The 20,929-nt window shown below is 42.6% G+C and overlaps 1 protein-coding gene across 2 annotated transcripts in view; it reads left to right on the forward strand.

Annotated features, from left to right (window-relative positions):
• The window catches only part of klhl2 (kelch-like family member 2), a 146,465-nt gene extending 128,362 nt beyond the window's left edge, over nucleotides 1–18,103 (forward strand). The window contains exons 10-16 of one of the 2 annotated variants that reach the window (XM_055644986.1): nucleotides 63–260; nucleotides 2,114–2,215; nucleotides 3,121–3,249; nucleotides 7,678–7,818; nucleotides 7,909–8,052; nucleotides 9,769–9,837; nucleotides 16,004–18,103. In XM_055644986.1, the coding sequence (XP_055500961.1) occupies nucleotides 63–260; nucleotides 2,114–2,215; nucleotides 3,121–3,249; nucleotides 7,678–7,818; nucleotides 7,909–8,052; nucleotides 9,769–9,815 (761 nt within the window). In that variant the 3' untranslated portion in view covers nucleotides 9,816–9,837; nucleotides 16,004–18,103. The remainder of the gene's footprint in view (nucleotides 1–62; nucleotides 261–2,113; nucleotides 2,216–3,120; nucleotides 3,250–7,677; nucleotides 7,819–7,908; nucleotides 8,053–9,768; nucleotides 9,838–16,003) is intronic. The other variant, XM_055644994.1, reaches the window with a different exon arrangement.
• Nucleotides 18,104–20,929: the final 2,826 nt, after the last annotated feature.

A 20,929-nucleotide genomic window follows, 5' to 3' on the forward strand; every position in this document is an offset into this window, starting at 1 on the left:
CATTTTCTTTAGTGACACTTTGGATCCCTGACGAATGACATTTTTATCCTTATTTTCTGCAGGTGTGATGTGTATGGGCGGGTTAGTCTATGCTGTTGGCGGTTTTAATGGATCTTTAAGGGTGAGAACAGTTGATTCTTATGACCCAGTCAAAGACCAGTGGTTCAACAATGCTAACATGCAGGACAGACGCAGCACGCTGGGAGCGGCAGTGCTGAATGGAATGCTCTATGCAGTTGGAGGATTTGACGGGAGTACAGGTACGTTGAAATTGTGAATACTGCTCTTTCATGTTATGTATTAATGAATGGGTGCATTTTCAACTTATTTGTAACTTAAAAACTTATTACAGTTATTAGTTAAAGATCTGCCTTTTTTTAAAACAAGTGTACTGCAAATATTGGTTTTTCATGTCTGGATTATTTAACTGCAAGCCTCAACTTTTCTGTCAAGTCACCCCGGCATTCCCTCTCTCTCCATCCCTCCCCACCCAAGTCGCACCAGCTTCTCATTTTCACACAACATACAGCTAACAATGGCCTGCTTCCTTTATCATCGTTACTTGTTTGCATATCTTTCATTCATCGTTCTTCATCTCCCCATATCAGCGTCTCTATCTCTTGTTTCCCTTTCCCCTGACTGGTCTGAAGAAGGGTCTCGACCCGAAACTTCACCCATTCCTTCTCTCCAGAGATGCTGCCTGTCCTGCTGAGTTACTCCAGCTTTTTGTGTCTATCTTTGATTGAAACCAGCATCTGCAGTTCCTTCCCACACATTTATATTATTAAATCACACTCCCCAACTGCAAGAATACATTACATTCAAAATAAACAACTTTTGCGGCACATTTGATTGATGCCTTTTAAAATATAAGTGTTGTGGGGATAAAAGTTGATTTAGGTTGGGGCGGGAGGGTGAGAGTGAAGGAGGATTTTAAAAAGAGAGTAAAGATGGTGATCAGAAATATTAGAATTGGGAGCAAGTCAATAGACAATAGGTGCAGGAATAGGTCATTCAAGCCAGCACCTCCATTCACTGTGACCATGGCTGATCATCCACAATCAGTACCCTGTTAATACCTTCTCACCGTATCCCCTGACTCCGCTATCTTTAAGAGCTCTATCTAACTCTCTCTTGAAATAATCCAGACAATTGGCCTCTACAGATTATAAACAGGAAAAAAAATAAAGGTGGCTAAATATTGTATAAACGCCTACTAGTTGGATAAATATATTACTTCAAGATGTTCATTGGATTATTTATTCTGGTTTTGATCTGATCTGCACTCCAGATCACGTTGTAATTTAGCTGCTTGTTATGGAAACGTTAAAGGTAGTTTAATAGTGAACAAAAACATGCGAGGATTTGTCAACTCGTTAAAAACTAAGCAATACAAACCACAGTGATTCACAGATTGTACTGAATTAACTTTCACCAGTTTTGTGGGCGGCACAGTGATGCAGCGGTCGAGTTGCTGTCTTGCAGCGCCAGAGACCCGGGTTCGATCCCAACTATGGGTGCTGTCTGTGTGGAGTTTGTACATTCTCCCCGTGACTGCGTATGTTTTTTCCAAGATCTTCGGTTTCCTCTCACACTCCAACGACGTCCACGTTTATTGGTTATTTGGCTTGATACAAAAATATAAATGATCCCTAGTGTGTGTAGGATAGTGTTAATGTGCGGGGATCGCTGGTCAGTACGGACGCGGTGGGCCGAAGGGCCTGTTTCTCTAAAACTAAACTAAACTTAAAAAGATGAACTTAATGGGTCAAGGTTAGGAAAGTTGATCTAAATTGCTGCAAACCATCCAGTCACATCCTTTTAGAAAGGGTATGAATGTGAATAACTGAAGGCATTGAGAAAAGCACAAAGTGCTGGAGGATCACGGCACATCAGGCAGCATGTGGGAATGCAATGAAAAGGTGACATCTATTCCCTGCTGCAAAACGGTTTGCTTGTACTGATTCTCTGGAATATCCACTAATTGAACTAGAGGTTGCCCTACCCTGCAATGTTAGTTCACATTGCCCTGTAATTATGTTCAAAGGATAATTCTGAAGTAAATATTCTGAACACCTATCGTACAAGCACATAATTTTGCTGTGTTTTCCAGGTTTATCATCTGTGGAGGTGTATAATGCCAAAGTGAATGAGTGGTTTCATGTAGCACCAATGAACACCAGGAGAAGCAGTGTAGGTGTAGGTGTTGTAGGTGGTAAGTACTGCTGAAACTGTTTTGTACAGTGTACTGCAAAACCTGTTGTACATGCCCTTCACAGTTTGCACGATTATGATGAATAAGTTGGTGTATTTGTGGAATAATTTTTTTTAAAGCAGAAAATGCTGGAAACATTTTGCCAGACAGCATTTCCTGTTTTTTTTCTTCAGATTTTTACATGGAATCTCTTAGATTTTGTTTTGCTAGTTACTAAGTTGAGTTTACTAAGCAGTGGATTTATGTTGTCCAGGAGGCTGGAATTAATGTGTGCCTCTCAGGACACTTCGTGACGGTTGTAATGTTTAGGAAGGAACTGCAGATGCTGGTTTACACCAAAAATGCAGAAGACACAGTTGAGGGGCGGAAATCGCTTGTCAAAACTGGGGGGGGGGACACAATTTATTGGTGGCCGCGCGCGCACACACACAGACACACACACGACTTCGGAGGCTTCGGCCGTGTCTTGCGGAAAGCGGATATTTTTAATAGATTTTTGTTCAACGAATTAAAAAATCCGGATTACAAAACATGGGGGGTTTGTTTCCCACTTTTCAAAACATTGGGGGGGGGAGGACGTGCCCCCCCCCCCCCCCCCCCCCCCCCCACGATTTCCACCCATGACACAGACACACGAAGATAGACACAAAATTGAGTAACTCAGCGGAACAGGCAGCATAAAGTCTCAGTCTGAAGAAGGGTCTCGACTCAAAACGTCACCCATTCCTTCGCTCCAGAGATGCTGCCTGTCCCATTGAGTTACTCCAGCATTTTGTGTCTCTTGTGATGGTCGATGTCAGATCAACAGGATGATCATCATTAAGGCGCACTGTCTTGCTTTTCTTTGGCACTGTTACAATATATGCAAAGCTTTAACCAGGTTATTGGGTTCTCATGTTTGTTAGGTGTGCTGTATGCTGTTGGTGGCTATGATGGAGCATCGCGACAATGTCTCAGCTCTGTGGAGGCCTACAACTCTGCTAAAAATGAATGGGCTTATATTGCAGAGATGAGCACCCGACGCAGTGGAGCAGGTGGGAAACCGGAAAATACAAATGGCGTATTAGTGTTTTTTTTTTAACATTTTTTATAAGGAGAAAAAATGCAGAAGAGTAGGTAGGCAGCTGGGGAACTGGGCACTTTGGAAAACACGCACAAACGTAATGGAGTGAAACATTTCTGTTATTTCATTTTAAATCCATTAAGGGCAGAAAGTTGCTCCTTTTTGTTACTTCTGTAGCACTACAATGAAGAAATGTCTTCATGATATTACAGAATGGTTACAGCGTGGAAGCAGACCATTGGTATTGGTTTTGTACTGCCGCTTGCACTGAAATATAGTGGAAAAACTGTGGCTTGCAATCAGTCAAATCACACGTGTACAATTAAGCGATACGCAAATATAACATGTTGTGTAAAGTGAGAAATACTACAGTGAAGAATACAGTGTTACAACATAGACACAGGGCAAGTACACAGGAGAAAGGCATGGTCTTCAATGTTGTGAGTTGAGAGATTATTCCATCCTAGTTTACGGAAAGATCTTTCTGTCACCTGATAACAGTGTGGAAGAACCTGTTCCATAGATACATAGACAATAGGTGCAGGTTTGCCCATTCGGCTCTTCGAGCCAGCACCGTCACTCAGTGTGATTATGGCTGATCATCCACAATCAGTACCCCGTTCCTGCCTTCTCCCCATATCCCTTGATTCCGCTAGCCCTAAGAGCTCTATCTAACTCTCTTTTGAATGCATCCAGTGAATCGGCCTCCAATGCCTTCTGAGGCAGAGAATTCCACAAATTCACAACTCTCCGGGTGAAAAAGTTTTTCCTCATCTCAGTTCTAAATGGCCTAATCCTGATTCTTAAAATGTGGCCCCTGGCTCTGGACCCCCTACACCGGGAACATGTTTCCTGCCTCTAGTGTGTCCAATCGCTTTAATAATTTGATATGTTTCTATGAGATCCCCGCTCATCCTAAATTCCAGTGAATACAAGCCCAGTCGTTCCATTATTTCATCATACAAGAGATACAAGATACAAGATACATTTAATTGTCATTTGGACCCCTTGAGGTCCAAACGAAATGCCGTTTCTGCAGCCATACATACAAAACACATAGACCCTTTGACCTATACTCAACGCCTTCATGAACATAAACATCCATTAGCTTTTTTCGCTGCCTGATGTACCTGCATGCTTACTTTAAAGTTTGTTGCATCTGTATATTTTCTGTATAAGACCAGTCTGGCCCCCCCCCCCCCCCCCCCCCCCCCCCCCGATGTCCAGGAAATTATTTCAAAGTCATATCCCCGGCTGGCGATGCCATTTTGTCCCGCGGCCATTAAATCTGATACTAGCACGGGTGGTGCGAGGTCGCACACCCTGCATTTGGTGTTAGAGCCCCCGGTGTGCGCTCGCATATTTTTTTCCCGCAGCCAGTTCCAAGCCGCGCGGGGCATGGTAGGTGTCATTCTGGCCCCTTTCTAAGGAGTCTCTTCGACCCCGCAACTCAATGGGGCAGAGGATCTTAGTCGCCGTGTGCGAGAGCCCTGGGGAAAATGCTTCTCCCTCTCAGGAGCCTACACATTTCTTGTGGTGCTCAGCCGATACCACATAACACTGTTGGTGGAGCCTCCGACTAAAAGGTCATTGTGACCGCCTTGCAGCAGCAGCAGCAGCAGCAGCAGCGCTCCTCCACCGCTCCACCCGCTCCGGACTTATTAAACTGCCTTACGCGACGGCGATGGGCTAATCACAGTAACCAGAGTCCCCGGCTTTTATTGCGCCTGTTGGAGGCCGCTCCTCGTTTGCGGCCCCAACGACAACGGAAACCCACACAGTAAAAAGGTCATGTCTCCAGCCTGCCATTGAAGAGATTTTAAAAGTCCCCCAGGTAGATTTGCTCCCACCCAACCCCTACCCCCCCATTATAGAATATAGTGTTAGAAAACTACTGTCAATGGGGATAAGGGGGTTAAGGATAAGGAAGTTTCTGACTTGCAATAATTCTTTGCAGGATTTTCAAAATACTATTGGTCTAATAGTATTATTAGTATTATTACATAAGTGTCAACAGAAACAATTGCTTGTCAATTTCAATGATCACCAGCTGAGAAACTGACACTATGTTGTTAAAGACAATGGTGGCAGATTGCTGTGGAGAGGTCACCTTGAAACCATTTTTTTCCCCTGGTTAATTTTTTTTTTCCCCCATGACAGCGTTTTTTTCTGCGTGTCAACTCCCAAAGTAACTTTTAAATGGTTCTCTAGTTCCCAATCTAAATCACGTCATAAACAATTTGGTTGATGTGAAATAAATAATATTCCACAATTCATCAATTGTGTTGTATGTCATTTGCGTTATGGATACACAAGTTAGAAAAGGACTACATTGAAGATGTACACTGAAGAAGGGTCTCGGCCTGAAACGTCGCCTATTCCTTCGCTCCATAGATGCTGCATCACCCGCTGAGTTTCTCCAGCATTTTTGTCTACCTGCGATTTTTCCAGCATCTGCAGTTCTTTCTTAAACATTGAAGATGTGTTCACTGCAGATTTGGAAATTATGGCATGTGTTGGCAAGCCCATGTCATTCACCTATATGAAGAAAAACAGTGGTGCCATGTGAAACTGTAAGAAGAGTAGGCATGGGTAATTGCAAGGGACAAGTGTGGGTAATAGGATGATTCTGCACCGTCCAGCCCAATACATGATTTACTGAGGTTAAGATTTATGCTGTCAAAGAAACATAGAAAAAAGGTGCAGGAGTAGGCCATTCAGCCCTTCAAGCCAGCACCACCATTCAATGTGATCATGGCTCACCATCCAAAATCAGTACCCCATTCCTGCTTTCTCCCCATATCCCTTGATTCAATTGGCCCTAAGAGCTAAATCTAACTCTCTTGAAAACATCCAGTGAATTGGCCTCCACTGCTTTCCGTGGCAGAGAATTGCACAAATTCACAACTCTCTGGGTAAAAAAGTTTCACTTATCTCAGTCCTAAATGGCCTACCCCTTATTAAACTGTGACCTCTGGTTCTGGAACTGTGACCCCTGGTTCTTTCTAAGAATATTCAACATCATTTCAGATCATCTTCACTAGCATTTAGAAAGAAAAACTGTGAAATCGATTTTCTAATTTATATTATTTCATGCATACCTGTTCCTCAGGTGTAGACAAACAGTTTAAAAAAAAAAGAGAGCTCTTGAATCAAATATTGAATTTCTTTGTCAGATGTGCTGTTTGCTTTTGGTGGCTAAGATGGATCATTACAAGTGTTTTGCTCCATCAATGTACGGACTCAGGAGGATAAACCTTGCTTCAATCTGAGCAATAACCTTCCATTTTCTACTGTTTGCTTTTAACCAACCTTTTATCTTAGCTGCTACAGGCTTTTTAATTCATCTCGAATATGCCTATTATGATGCACTTTATCAATGCCTTTTTGAAATTCACATATACCACCATTGTTGAATTTCCCAAATAGATGCAGTTGAGAATCCTGTCTCTCATGAATGAGAGTAAGCCAGGATAAAGGGAAGACATTTCAAAAGCATTGGTGTTGAACATATGATGGAGTCTTACCGCACGGAAACCGGCCCTTCAGCCCAAGTTGACAATGCCAGCCAAGATACCCCAATTAAGCTTGTCTCATTTGCCTGTCCAAATTACTTTAACATGTTTTTATTTTGTCTGCCTCAATTACCTCCTCTGGCACCTTGTTCCATATACCACCACTCTTAGAGTGGACAGTGTTGACTCATGTTCCTTCTGTACCATTCCTCTGTAGCCTTAAACCCATGTCCTCTGATTTTTGATTTCCCTAATTTGGAGAAAAATACTATGCATTTACCCTATCTCTACACCTAATCACAATCATCTTATCATCTGAACTTTATTCAGCCAAAGGATGACAAATTTGCTACTGTGATTTTGTCACTAATGATTAAAAGCAGCTTAACATGTGGGAGTGGTGGCAGAAGGATTCTTGGGGGGTGCTCTTGCTTTCCTTAAAGCCTAATTCATGGCTGTCTTTGTTAACTCAAAGTAGGGCAAGGGAAGAAACAAGTGACCAATGGTCTGCAGTTACGGTGGCGCAGCGGCAGAGTTGCTGCCTTACAGCGAATGCTGCGCGGGAGACCCGGGTTCGATCCCGACTGTGGGTGCTGTCTGTACTGAGTTTGTACATTCTCCCCGTGACCTGCGTGGGTTTTCTCCGAGATCTTCGCTTTCCTCCCAAGACTCAAAGACGTACTGGTTTGGAGGTTAATTGGCTTGGTAAATGTAAAAATTGTCCCTAGTGGGTGTAGGATAGTGTTAATGTTCAGATATCGCTCGTCGGCACGAACTCGGTGGGCCGAAGGGCCTGTTTTTATGCTGTATCTCTAAACTAAACTAAAGTGACCACTATTTTTAAGCGTTTCAATGGCGTTTTGATCTTGTCTGTTTTGCTACAGGTGTGGGAGTTTTAAACGGTTCACTCTATGCTGTTGGAGGCCACGACGGCCCACTGGTGAGGAAAAGTGTAGAAATGTATGAGGTGTCCTCAAACACCTGGAAGCAGGTTGCCGACATGAATATGTGCAGGAGGAATGCAGGTGGGATTGGTTCAACAACAGTTTGAAGGTTTTTGTGCACGAGATTCATGAACGATCCAAGTTTTTTTTTCTGCCCATTACCCCTGACAGGTGTTTGTGCTGTAAATGGTCTATTGTATGTTGCTGGTGGAGATGATGGCTCATGTAACCTTGCATCAGTGGAATATTACAACCCAGCATTAGATAAATGGATACTTCTACCACAATGTATGAGCACTGGAAGAAGCTATGCAGGTAACCGTCTTATTTATTCTCTGAAGTAATATCGCCATCTTCTCCAAAACATCAGTTTTAATTTAATTTGTCCTTCCCAAGAATTGATCCACGTGCGGAACTGCAATGGATTCCTCCTCCTCAAGGTTCCGTGGAGCATCTCATCTTTCAAATCTGCAATATGATACCAGAAGTATTATTTGAACAAATCAATATTGTTCATTATTTCATTCCTTGTTTTTCTGGCTAATTAATAATTGGGAAACGTTTTCCAGAAAGTCCAAGTAGACGTTTAGATGTGAATTTTGAAACGTTGCCTTTGACAAGGTCCCACACAAGAGATTAGTGGGCAACATTAGAGCACATGGTATTGGGGGTAGGGTATTGACATGGATAGAGAACTGGCTGGCAGACAGGAAGCAAAGAGAAGGAATTAACGGGTCCTTTTCAGAATGGCAGGCAGTGACTAGTGGGGTGCTGCACGGCTCAGTGTTGGGACCCAAGTTATTTACAATATACATTAACGATTTAGACGATGGAATTAAATGTAACATCTCCAAGTTTGCGGATGACAAAAAGCTGGGTGACAGTGTGAGCTGTGACGAGGATACTATGAGGCTGCAGGGTTGGGTGAGTGGTCAGATGCATGGCAGATGCTATATAATGTGGATAAATGGAAGTTTATCCACTTTGGTGGCAAGGACAATAAGGCAGATTATCTGAAGAAGGGTTTCGGCCTGAAACTTCTCCTATTTCCTTCGCTCCATAGATGCTGCTGCACCCGCTGGGTTTCTCCAGCAATTTTGTGTACCTTCGATCTTCCAGCATCTGCAGTTCCCTTTTGAACAGGCAGATTATTATCTGAATGGTGTCAGATTAGGAAAAGGGGAGGTGCAATGAGACCGGAGTGTCCTTGTACATTAGTCACTGAAAGTAAGCATGCAGGTACAGCAGTCAGTGAAGAAAGCTAATGGCATGTTGGCCTTTATAGTGAGAGGATTTGAGTATAGGTGCAAAGAGGTCCTACTGCAGTTATACAAGGCCTTGGGGAGACCACACCTGGACTATTGTGTGCAGTTTTGGTCTCCTAATTTGGTCTCCTAATTCTTGCTATTGAGGGAGTGCAGCGTAGGTTCACCAGGTTAATTCCCGGGATGATGGGACTGACATATGATGAAAGAATGGATCGACTAGCCTTATATTCACTAGAATTTAGAAGGACGAGAGGGGATCCTATAAAAACATATAAAATTGTTAAGGGTTTGGACAAACTCGAAGCAGGAAGAATGTTACCGATGTTGGAGTAGTCCAGAACCAGGGGTTACAGTTTAAGAATACGGGGTAGGCCATTTAGGAATGAAATGAGGCAAAAACGTTTTCACCCAGAGAGTTGTGAATTTGTGGAATTCTCTGCCACAGAAGGCAGTGGAGGCCAATTCACTGGATATTTTCAAGAGAGTTAGATATAGCTCTTGGGGCTAATGGAATCAAGTGATATGGGGAGAATGCAGGAACAGGCTTCTAATCAGCCATGATCATATTGAATGGCGGTGCTGGCTCGAAGGGCCGAATAGCCTACTCCTGCACCTATTCTCTACGTTGTTGTGCATCTGTAACCTTTGAGTACATAAATGAGGGCAATGTTGTTAGATTTCTAAAAGAGCATTAAACATTGTGAATAAGCGTATTTAGCTCTTGCTGTAAATTGAGGGTTGCTGTAATTGATTCAATTTTCAGCTGCCACGTCATATTTCGCTTGGGCCGTTCCCAACCCATCGCTATGAATATTGACTTCTCTAAATACAGGTAACCCTTGCTTTCCCCCTCTCTCCGTCCCTCCGCCACCCTAGTTCCCCGGCCTCGTTGTCAACTTCCCCTCGGCTAACAATGAACCATTCTACATTTCCTCGATCAGCGTCTACTTTGATCTGTTGTTTTCACACCTGCCCCTTCCATATCTCTCATAGTCTCCCTCTCCCCTGACCTAGCCTGAAGAGAGGTCTCGACTCGAAACGTCACCCATTCCTTCTCTCCAGAGATGCTCCCTAAGTTACTCCGGCATTTTGTGTCTGTCTTCAGCTAACACCTAATACAGGTATCAGTGCTGATAATGCTGCCATGACCATTGCAGCTGATCATTGGGGAAGTCATTGGACAATATGGGTATGATTATTTATTCAGATTTTTAATTGTTTCATCCTTTGTAGAACATGTTACAATTTATTAGCTTTGTCTGTTTTTTTCCTCAACCTCTCCATCATCCCAATATCAGGGGATAATGTAACTACCAATGTCCACCATAAGCCCACCAACCCCCAAAAGATAGAAAGGTAGAAACAAAGACAATAGGTGCAGGAGTAGGCCATTCCCGGGAATTAACCGGGTGAACCTACGCTAAACACCCTCAATAGCAAGAATGTCCTTCCTCAAATTAGGAGACCAAAACTACACACTATACGCCAGGTGCGGTCTCACCGGGACCCTGTACAACTGTGGAAGGACCTCTTTGCTCCTACACTCAACTCTTCTCATTATGAAGGCCAGCTTTCTTCACTGCCTGCTATACCTGTATACTTAAGGGGCTGTCCCGCTTGGGCGACCTAATCCGCGAGTCCTGGCGAGTTTGCCCTCGACTTATACTCACAGCATGATCGACACAAGGTCGTAGGAGGTCTTTGTAACTCTCCTTCATGCTCAAGAGTAGTTCCCGTGTACTCGAGGCCTTAGCTAGGTCGCGGTGTACTTTTCAACATGTTGAAAAATGCCCGCGAGTAAAAAAAGGTCGCCATGGAAAAAATAGACTTTACTTGTAGGTTTAGTCGTAGTAGGTCGGCATGTTAGTCGTAGGTAATCGAGGATAGTCGAAGATAGTCTTCATCATAATCGAAGGGAGGTCGAAGGAGATCTAAGGGGGTCGTCTTCACTCTCCACTATTCGGTGTCCAATTTTCCCAAAGTTAGTCGTAGCTAGTTGTAGCTAGTCGAACCTAGTCTTCAACATAGTTGAAGAAGGTCTTCTACATAGTCAAAGGAGCTCTTCAACATGACATTTTTTCATACTCTTCTAAGCTCTTCTAAACTCGCCAATTAGGTCACCCAAGTGGGACAGTCCCTTTATTTTCAGTGACTGATGTACAAGGCCACTCAGATCTCAGTTTACTTTCAGTTTTGCTAACCTGACACCATTCAGATAATCTGCCTTCCCGTTCTTGCCCCCAAAGTGGATAACCTCACATTTATTCACATCATACTGCATCTGTCATGCATCTGCCCACTCAACCAACCTGTCCAAGTCACTCTGCATCCTCATAGCATCCTCCTCACAGTTCACACTGCCACCCAGCTTTGTGTCATCTGTAAATTTGCTAATGTTACTTTGAATCCCTTCATCTAAATCATTAATGTTTATTGTAAATAGCTGCGATCCCAGCACCGAGCCTTGCGGGTCCCCACTAGTAACTGCCTGCCATTCTGAAAGGGACCCGTTAATCCCTACTCTTTGTTTCCCGTCTGCCAACCACTTCTCTATCCATGTCAGCACTCTACCCCCAATACCGTGTGCTCTAATTTTTCTCACTAATCTCCTGTGTGGGACCTTATAAAAAGCTTTCTGAAAGTCCAGGTACTATCCCCGTCCATTTTACTTGTTACACCCTCAAAAAATTCCAGAAGATTTGTCAAGCATGATTTCCTCTTCGTAAATCCATGCTGACTTGGACTGATCCTGTTACTGCTATCCAAATGCTCTGCTATTACATCTTTGATAATCGACTCCAGCATTTTCCCCACCACCGATGTCAGGCTAACTGGTTTATAATTCCCTGCCTTCTCACTCCCTCCTTTCTTGAAAAGTGGGTTAACATTAGCTACCCTCCAATCCAGAAGAACTGATCCAGAATCTATACAACATTGGAAAATGATCATCAATACTTCCACGAATATCAGAGCCACCTCCCTGCGTGCCCTGGGATGCAGACCATCAGACCTGGGGATTTATCAGCCTTCAGTCCCTTCAGTCCAACCAATACCATTTCCTGCCAAATGTGGATTTCCTTCAGTTCCTCCATCACCCTAGGTCCCCTGTCCCCTAGTACATCTGGGAGATTGTTTGTGTCTTCCTTAGTGAAGACAGAACCAAAGTACCTGTTCAACTCGTCTGCCATTTCCTTGTTCCCCATAATATATTCACCTGTTTCTGTCTTCAAGGGACCCACATTTGTCTTAACTAATCTTTTCCTCTTCACATACCAAAAGAAGCTTTTACTATCCTTCTTTATATTCTTGGCTTGCTTACCTTCGTACTTCATCTTTTCTCCCCGTATTGCCTTTTTGGTCACCTTCTGTTGACCTTTAAAAGTTGCCCAATCCTGTGGCTTCCCGCTCATCTTTAGTATGTTATATGTCTTCTCTTTTAGTTTTATACTGTCCTTGACTTCCCTTATAAGCCACCGTCGCCTCTTCTTAAACGCTTTAGAATCTTTCTTCCTCGTTGACAATAGAAAATGGACAATAGGTGCAGGATGTACACCATTCGGCCCCCTTGAGTCAGCACCGTCATTCAATGTGATCATGGCTGTTCATCCACAATCAATACCCCGTTCCTGCCTTATCCCCATACCTCCTGATTACGCTATCTTTAAGAGCCCTATCTAGCTCTCTCTTGAAAGTATCCAGAGAACCAGGGTCCCTTTCCAGTCAACTTTGGCCAGCTCCTCCCTCATGGCTCCATCACCTACAAAATCCTGGTCCTCACCTACAAAGCCCTCCACCATCTGGCCCCCCCATATCTCACTGACCTCTTCTCCCCCTACCAACCCTCACGGTCCCTCAGATCCACATCAGCCGGTCTCCTCTCCATCCACAAGTCCAACCTCCACAGTTTTGGGGACAGATCCTTCTCCATGGCAGCTCCCAGGCTCTGGAACTCCCTCCTCCAACTGATCCGCAAGTCTGTGTCCCTCACCATCTTCCAGTCCCGCCTCAAGACCCATCTCTTCACCTCTGCCTATCCTTAGCCCTACGTCCCCCTCCCTTTTCATCTGTGCATTAATTGCCTCATATTGTGTTTTGAATTGAATTCTGTCTTTACTTTGTGTACTAGTCATGTCTCTACTATTTATTTCATTCCCCTTACATGTTTTTCCTCTACCTGCTAAATTTTTGTACGGTGTCCTTGAGACTCTTGAAAGGTGCCCATAAATAAAATATTATTATTATTATTATTATTATTATAGTCCCCTTTGTTCAACTGCAATACTGCCGATTTTACCTACTCCCTTGCAGATTGTGCTTAAAACTTATCATATTATGGTCACTACCTCCTAAAGGTCCCTTTACCTTGTTCCCTTACCAAATCCGGTTCATTACACAACACTAAATCCAGAATTGCCTTCTCCCTGTTAGGATGCAGAACAAGCTGCTCTAAGAATCCATCTCAGAGGCACTCTTTCTTGGGGTCCAGTACCAAGTTTTCCAGTCTACCTGCATGTTGAAATCTCCCATAACCATTGTAGCATTACCTTTGTTACATGCTAGTTTTAACTGCTGATGCAACTTGCACCCTATATCCAGGCTACTGTTTGAGGGCCTGTAGATAACTCCCATTAGGGTATTTTTACCCTTACAATTTCTCAGTTCTATCCACAATGACTCTATGTCTTCTGATTCTTTGTCACCCCTCGCAAGGGACTGAATTTTATTCCTTACCAACAGAGTCATCCCACCCTCTCTGACCACCTGTTTGTCTTTTCGAAAGGATGTATAACCCTGAATATTCAGTTCCCATCTCCTCTTGCAGCCATGTCTCTGTAATTCCCACAACATCATACTTACCAATTTCTAACTGAGCTTCAAGCTCATCCACTTTATTTCTTATACTTTGTGTATTCATATACAACACTTTAAATTTGGTATTCACCTCCCCTCTCACACCTATTTCAGGTTCCTATTTCACCTGACCTTACTCTCTTATCTCTTCTGTAACTTTCCGTCCCATTAATTTGGGTGTCTTTCGTAACATTTCCTGTACTCTCTTCCCCTTTAATTCCATCATTACACTCCCAATTTGTCAGCCCCTCATGGCTGATCATCCAAAATCAGTACTTCGTTCTGGCTTTTTTCCCCCATAATCCCTTGATTCCCTTAGCCCTAAGAGCTAAACCTAACTCTCTCTTGAAAAAATTGACTCCACCTTCTCACTGAAGAAAAGTGTCCAGAGACCAAAACCTCAATCCTTGCTCGTGGACTATCCACACAAGGTGCCACAAAAGCAGAATTGTCACCACAAAATCCTCCGACATGGTAGACCAATGCCAGCTTTCTCCAGTTTGCGATTTGAGTGTGCGGAGAATCTGTTAGTTAAGATTGCAGCAGATATTGAACAGCAACAAATAAGGTCAGCAAAATTTGAGAAGGATTTTCCATCATAATAATCATAATCATACTTTATTAGCCAAGTATGTTTTGCAACATACGAGGAATTTGATTTGCCATACAGTCATACCAATAAAAAAACACCAAGGGAAACAAAATACATTTTAACATAAACATCCACCATAGTGACTCCTCCACATTCCTCACTGTGATGGAAGGCAAAAAAAAGTTCAATCTCTTTCCTTCTTTGTTCTTGTGTGGTCGGAGGTCTTGAGCCTTCAGTTGACAGGACGATCTTGGCTCCCGTAGCCGGCGGCGTTTGGACCTTCGCATCGGGATGATCCAGCCCCTGCATCAGGGTGGAATCACAGCTTCCCCCGCTCCGGGGGATCTGACCCCGGGCCGGGGCTGGTCGAAACCTTCTGCGTCATTTGGAGCTTCCCGACATCGGTCTCTACCCGAGACTGCGAGCTCCTCGATGGTGAAATCCGTAGGCCGCGGTTAGAGCGTTGATCCCAGGCCAGGGATCGGCTCCGATGGTAAGTCCACAACCCCGCGGTGGGGCTCAAAGTCAGTCCCGAGCAAGACCTCCAGCTCCATGATGTTAGGCCGCAGAGCGACCGGAGATATGATCCGGAAAACAATCGCATCTCCAGCAAGGTAAGAGATTGAAAAAATATTTACCCACCCCCCCCACCCCCCATATAAAACAAACCAGAGAATATTAACACAAACTTTTAAAACTCACTAAAAATTAAAAAAAAAGACAAAAAGATAGACAGACTGTTGGAGAGGTTGCCATCGCTGACGGCGCCACCCGGTGGAATCATTGTTGACAAAGTTGAAGTCATTTGGCGCTAAAAGGACTGTTCGGATTGGTGTTAATTTCCACATCATTCTTGATATTTTTTTAACCTAAATTGAGGCGTGAACATCTGTAGCGGCGACTGGTGAACAAAGGAGGAAGATGACTGAACTTTATTGCCTCCCATCACAGTGAAGATTGCTGATTCCACTGTGGTGGATGTTTATGTTAAATTCTAGTGTGTATTGCATTCTTTTTACTTGTATGGCTGTTTGGTAACTCAAATATCACTGTACCTCAATTGGTGCATGTGACAATAAATGTGAACTTGAACATTTATTGTAAGGAAAGTCTTCAAGATATTTTGAAGAGATTTATCCTCAAGTTTTTGAAATGCTTGAGGTATCTATCCTGAAATTGGGCTTTGTGCAGTTGGTGTTTCTGCAGGGTGCTGATTTGGTATTGATTTATTCCTACATATTTGAGGCTCCTGTGTTACTAAAAGTGTTATTGTAAAAATCACAAAGCCACAATTTCAGGATGGCATGAGCCATGTATTTTGCAGATAGTGGAGCAGCGGAATAACTGCTGGTCACAGTAGCAACAATCATATCATGCCTCTGTGTTTTTCCTGTTTACAGGAAGTAATAGATTTTCCCTCTGTTTTCTCACCCTGGTTTTAGAGCCTCATTTGTGGTACATGTTTTGCAGGATAATTTTTGGTTACATTTGTGAAATGTTCTTTTCTGCCCCTGTAAATGGGACCGGGTGCAACAAACCCTCTGTTTCTTTTCAGGTGTTACAGTAATTGACAAACCTTTATGACTAAAGATTGCTGGATTTGGTGAATTCTGGATTCTTCATTGAAACGGCACTTCATGAAGTAGCCCAACTTTTTAGCACTTGCTAATGGCCACATTAAAGCAAGCATTTAAAGGAGTGTGGAAAATGACAGACAACCATGCCTTGTCAGCAAGCACAGAAGATTATGATGATTGCACTTGATAGAAGCACTACATGGAAAGGGACTACATTACAACTACTAGTAAGTAGTGTTAGAGTGGAGTTTTGATGTATAGGATTTGAAATTTTCAAAGCTGCTACAGAAATACTGACTTTTGCCAGGCAAAAATGGATTTGAGCATTACGTCTAAGAAACCAGCACATTGTTCTGAATACTACAGGTTATGGCTTCACAACTTTTGTGAAAAGGAAGCAGTGTAATGGTTACAAATGTGTTGCAGCAACTAATGTTGCTTCCATATGCCTGATTATATGGAAGTTGATTTGTAAGGTGCCAACAGATGTATTTGGGTTCCAGGACCATAATTTTGTCTACTGTATGCTGTTGGCGCAGCACGTAAGGACTTGATAAAAATATTTTTAATTTATTTTTGATTCGGTACGGCGAAAATGCCAGTTGAGAGAAGTAGTATTTGTAGACGAGGAGTGTTTAACAACACGTTATCACTTGCGACGGAAAATAAAGACAGTACCAAATCTTTTAAATGCATTTTGAATTTTAATAATGTTGTTCGATTAATATAAATGCAGGAAAATTTTGAACTGTATAATTTGTTGCTTGTTTTATTAAATCATGCCCCCATTTTGATGCATTCCTACATTTCTGTAACTCTTGGTTTACTTGAGATAGTTCTTGGCATGAAGAATATTGTTGCAAGTTTATATTACTAAATTTGTGTGCATTTTTCTTGAATTGCATGTAGTATTGCCAATGTACAGTATATTTATGTATTGGTTACATTTTGCTGCTGTTCACTTTGTGTAACACGCCAGTTTTGATTCTGCATAAATGCTGTATGAATTCAATGTGAATACTGAATTTATTTGTTTGGGAAGGGAAAAGTGTTCCTGCATTACACTAAATCTGTTTAAATAAAACTTTCTATTGTGTTTGATTGTAAATTTCCTTTTTTTTATAGAAAGACTGAGTTGGATACATGTGCCTAGAATTTGAAAGTATTGTGGCTGGTACTGTTAAAACAGGGGAGATGAATTTGATTTAAGCACGATAGCCATTTATGTAACGTTTTATTCTTCTTATCGAGTCCACACACAAGATTAGTAGTTCAGCCAGAGCTGAACACACTTCTCGGCATCTGCATACAATGGTGTCTGTCTTGCGCTTCTTGTGCTTCTTGTACGTGGTGGTGGAAACAGGGCTGTGTTGTGAATGCCCTTTCCTTGACCCCGTAATGTTTTATTGATAGTATATAATAAATAGTATATGATGCAATGTTATGGCATCCTCTCGAAAACCTTGTTTTACCTGCACTGTTTTCATTCTGCCAAAGATATTCAGGACTTTGTATCAGTAACATTTTGTGTATGCACTTTTACTAGCCAGTTTCTGATGGAGACAACTTTTGTTCAAATCTGAACAACTTTGGCTAATAGCTATTATGATCACAACTATTTAAACTAATGTCCTCTCTTTAATAGAATATAGAGCAATAAAATTTACGAATAGGTCGTTTAGTCCCTGATATCTATCTAGGCATCTTGTAATTTTATATACTTCCATCAGGTCATCCCCACTCCAGCTTCTGACTCTCCAAGGCAAACAATCTAAATGTGTCTAAATTCCCCTTTTTGTAGGTAATACAATATCTTCCTGGTGAACGTGTTATGTGACCCTTCCAAAGCCTTCACATCCTTTTAGTAATGCAAAGACTAGAACTGCTCCAATACTCCTAACCAAAGCTTTAATTTTTCTACAAATCAGTCCTATGGGCATTTGCATGGAACCCAGCTAGTTATATCTTTTTTTTCTGACTACATGGAGCAGTCCTTATTCCAAACCTACTCGGGCACTATTCCAGTCCTGATTCAGACGCTTGATCATAAATGTTGACTATCTTTTTGCTTCCCCCGATCCTGCGTAACCCATTGAGTTGCTCCGGCATGTTTTTGCTCCATATGACATCTGCAGTGTCTTATGTGTCTTCAAGTTTCATTCAGCTGCAACATGACTTTCCGACATTTACAGTGCCCTCCATAATGTTTGGGACAAAGACCCATCATTTATTTATTTGCCTCTCTACTCCACAATGTGAGATTTGTAATAGAAAAAATCACATGTGGTTGAAGTGCACATTGTCAGATTTTAATAAAGACCATTTTTTACATTTTGGTTTCACCATGTAGACATCAGGGCACCACAATGTATGGGACACAGCAATGTCATGTAAATGAAAGTAGTCATGTTTAGTATTTTATTGCATATCCTTTGCATGCAATGACTGCTTGAAGTCTGCGATTCATGGACATCACCAGTTGCTGGGTGTCTTCTCTGGCGATGCTCTGCCAGGCCTGTATTGCAGCCATCTTTAGATTATGCTTGTTTGGGGGCTAGTCTCCTTCCGTTTTCTCTTCAGCATATAAAAGGCATGCTCAATTGGGTTCAGATCGGGTGATTGACTTGGCCCCTCAAGAATTTACCATTTGTTAACTTTGTAAAACTCCTTTGTTGCTTTAGAAGTATGTTTGGGATCATTGTCTTGCTGTAGAATGAACCACTAGCCGATGTGTTTTGAGGCATCTGTTTGAACTTGAGCAGATGGGATGTGTCTATACACATCAGTATTCATTATTCTACTACCATCAGCAGTTGTACCATCAATGAAGATAAGTGAGCCAGTACCTTCAGCAGCCATACATGCCCAGGCCATAACTCCCCCACCACCGTGTTTCACAGATGAGGTGGTATGCTTTGGATCTTGGGCAATTCTTTCTCTCCTCCATACTTTGCCCTTGCCATCACTCTGATATGTTAATCTTCGTCTCATCCAACCACACAACCTTTTTCCAGAACTGTGGTTGCTCTTTAAGTACTTCTTGGCAAACTGTAACCTGGCCGTCCTATTTTTGCAGCTAACCAGTGGCTTGCATCTTGCAGTGTAGCCTCTGTATTTCTGTTCATGAAGTCAGAGGTGTTATGCGAAACACTCGCCGACCCTGTGCTTGGTCTCACGATATATAGGAGTTCGCACCTGGAACCTCTACAAAACTGTGCATCTTTGGAGTGTGGGAGGAAACAAGATCGCCCAGGGAAAGCCCAAGCAGGTCACGGGGAGAACGTACAAACTCTATGTAGACAGCACCCGTAGTCGGGATTGAACCCGGGTCCCTGGGCTGTTAGGCAGCTACTCCACCTCAGTGCCCCCATACCACCCCAATTCTTTGCGTATTGTACCAAATGTACTTAATTATTTCCCTATGTTTGAATTAAGCAATAGAGTAATATGCATTAAAGCAGGATTTTCAAATAATTTGAGAATATAAATGAGTAGATTCCGAGATTCCACAGCATGAGTCCGGTCAGCTCACCAGTGCTTGGTTTTAAGTAATTCCATGTCTCCACTCTTTCCCAGCAATCTATAATTTATTTCTTCAAATATTTACATAATTCTCTCTATCAGTACAACTTCACCAGGCTTTAAAATATTTTTAGATCAATGTGGGGGGGGGACTGTTTTTGCATAAAGATAGACACAAAATGCTGGAGTAACTCAGCAGGACAGGCAGCATCTCTGAAGAGAAGGATTGAGTGATGTTTCAGGTTGAGACCCTTCTACAGACTCTGAATGTGAAGTCTGAAGAAGGGTATCGACCCGAACGTCACCCACTCCTTCGCTCCAGAGATGCTGCTTGTCCCGCTGAGTTACTCCAGCATTTTGTGTCTACATTCCTGTGTAAACCAGCATCTGCAGTTCCTTCCTGCAGCACTGTTTTCTCCTGCTGCCTGTGGTTTATTTTATCTTATCAATTGACCTGTCAGTCCGAAGCTTATCCACTTATTTACGCTTTTGAAACCCGTGATATATTTTGGCAGCTCCTATCACATCTTATCTGAACCTTCTCTGCAGAGCTTTTCACTGTACCTCGGTACACGTGACAATAAACTAAGCTAAATTGTAAGCTAATGCACCATCTTTGCAGAGGTGCTCGTGTAATAGGAGAAGTTGTACACATGTACAGTGGAGACAAATATGACTCTGGGTGCTGGAATCATGAGCTAAAGACAGAATGCTGAAGGAACTCAATGGGTTAGGCAGCATTTATGCAGGGAATAGACAGATAATTGGACTAAAGGAAGGCTCCCAACCCCTCAACATCGTCTGTCCACCTCCTCCACAGATGTAGCCCAATCCGCTGAGTTCCTCCAGCCTTTGTGTTTTCGCACATAGAAACATAGAAACATAGAAAATAGGTGCAGGAGTAGGCCATTCGGCCCTTCGAGCCTGCACCGCCATTTAATATGATCATGGCTGATCATCCAACTCAGTATCCCGTACCTGCCTTCTCTCCATACCCTCTGATCCCCTTGGCCACAAGGGCCACATCTAACTCCCTCTGATGGGAGCTGATCTCAATGCTGGATGCAATGGTACTTGTGTAACTAAATTTGAACGGCATCAGGATATAAAATGGGAACGAAGATTGATATGTAGAGATGAAAATAAAAGAGCAAAGAAATGTTTCACAATTCTCTGGCATAGAAGACATCCAAGTCAAAGGAATGGAAAACTAAGATTAAGAGAACCTTCAAAGAAGCAGAAGATAAGGTAATAGTGGTGGAATAAGGTAAGTTTAGTAATGACATTGGTGGGGAGTTAATTATTGATCAACGGTAATTTTATATACATTTTTTAAGGACTGTACTGATATTTTGGGGGTTGAATTTTATAGGCTGTGTTTT

The sequence above is a fragment of the Leucoraja erinacea genome, chromosome 1, assembly GCF_028641065.1.
Source record: "Leucoraja erinacea ecotype New England chromosome 1, Leri_hhj_1, whole genome shotgun sequence".
Taxonomy (NCBI): domain Eukaryota; kingdom Metazoa; phylum Chordata; class Chondrichthyes; order Rajiformes; family Rajidae; genus Leucoraja; species Leucoraja erinaceus.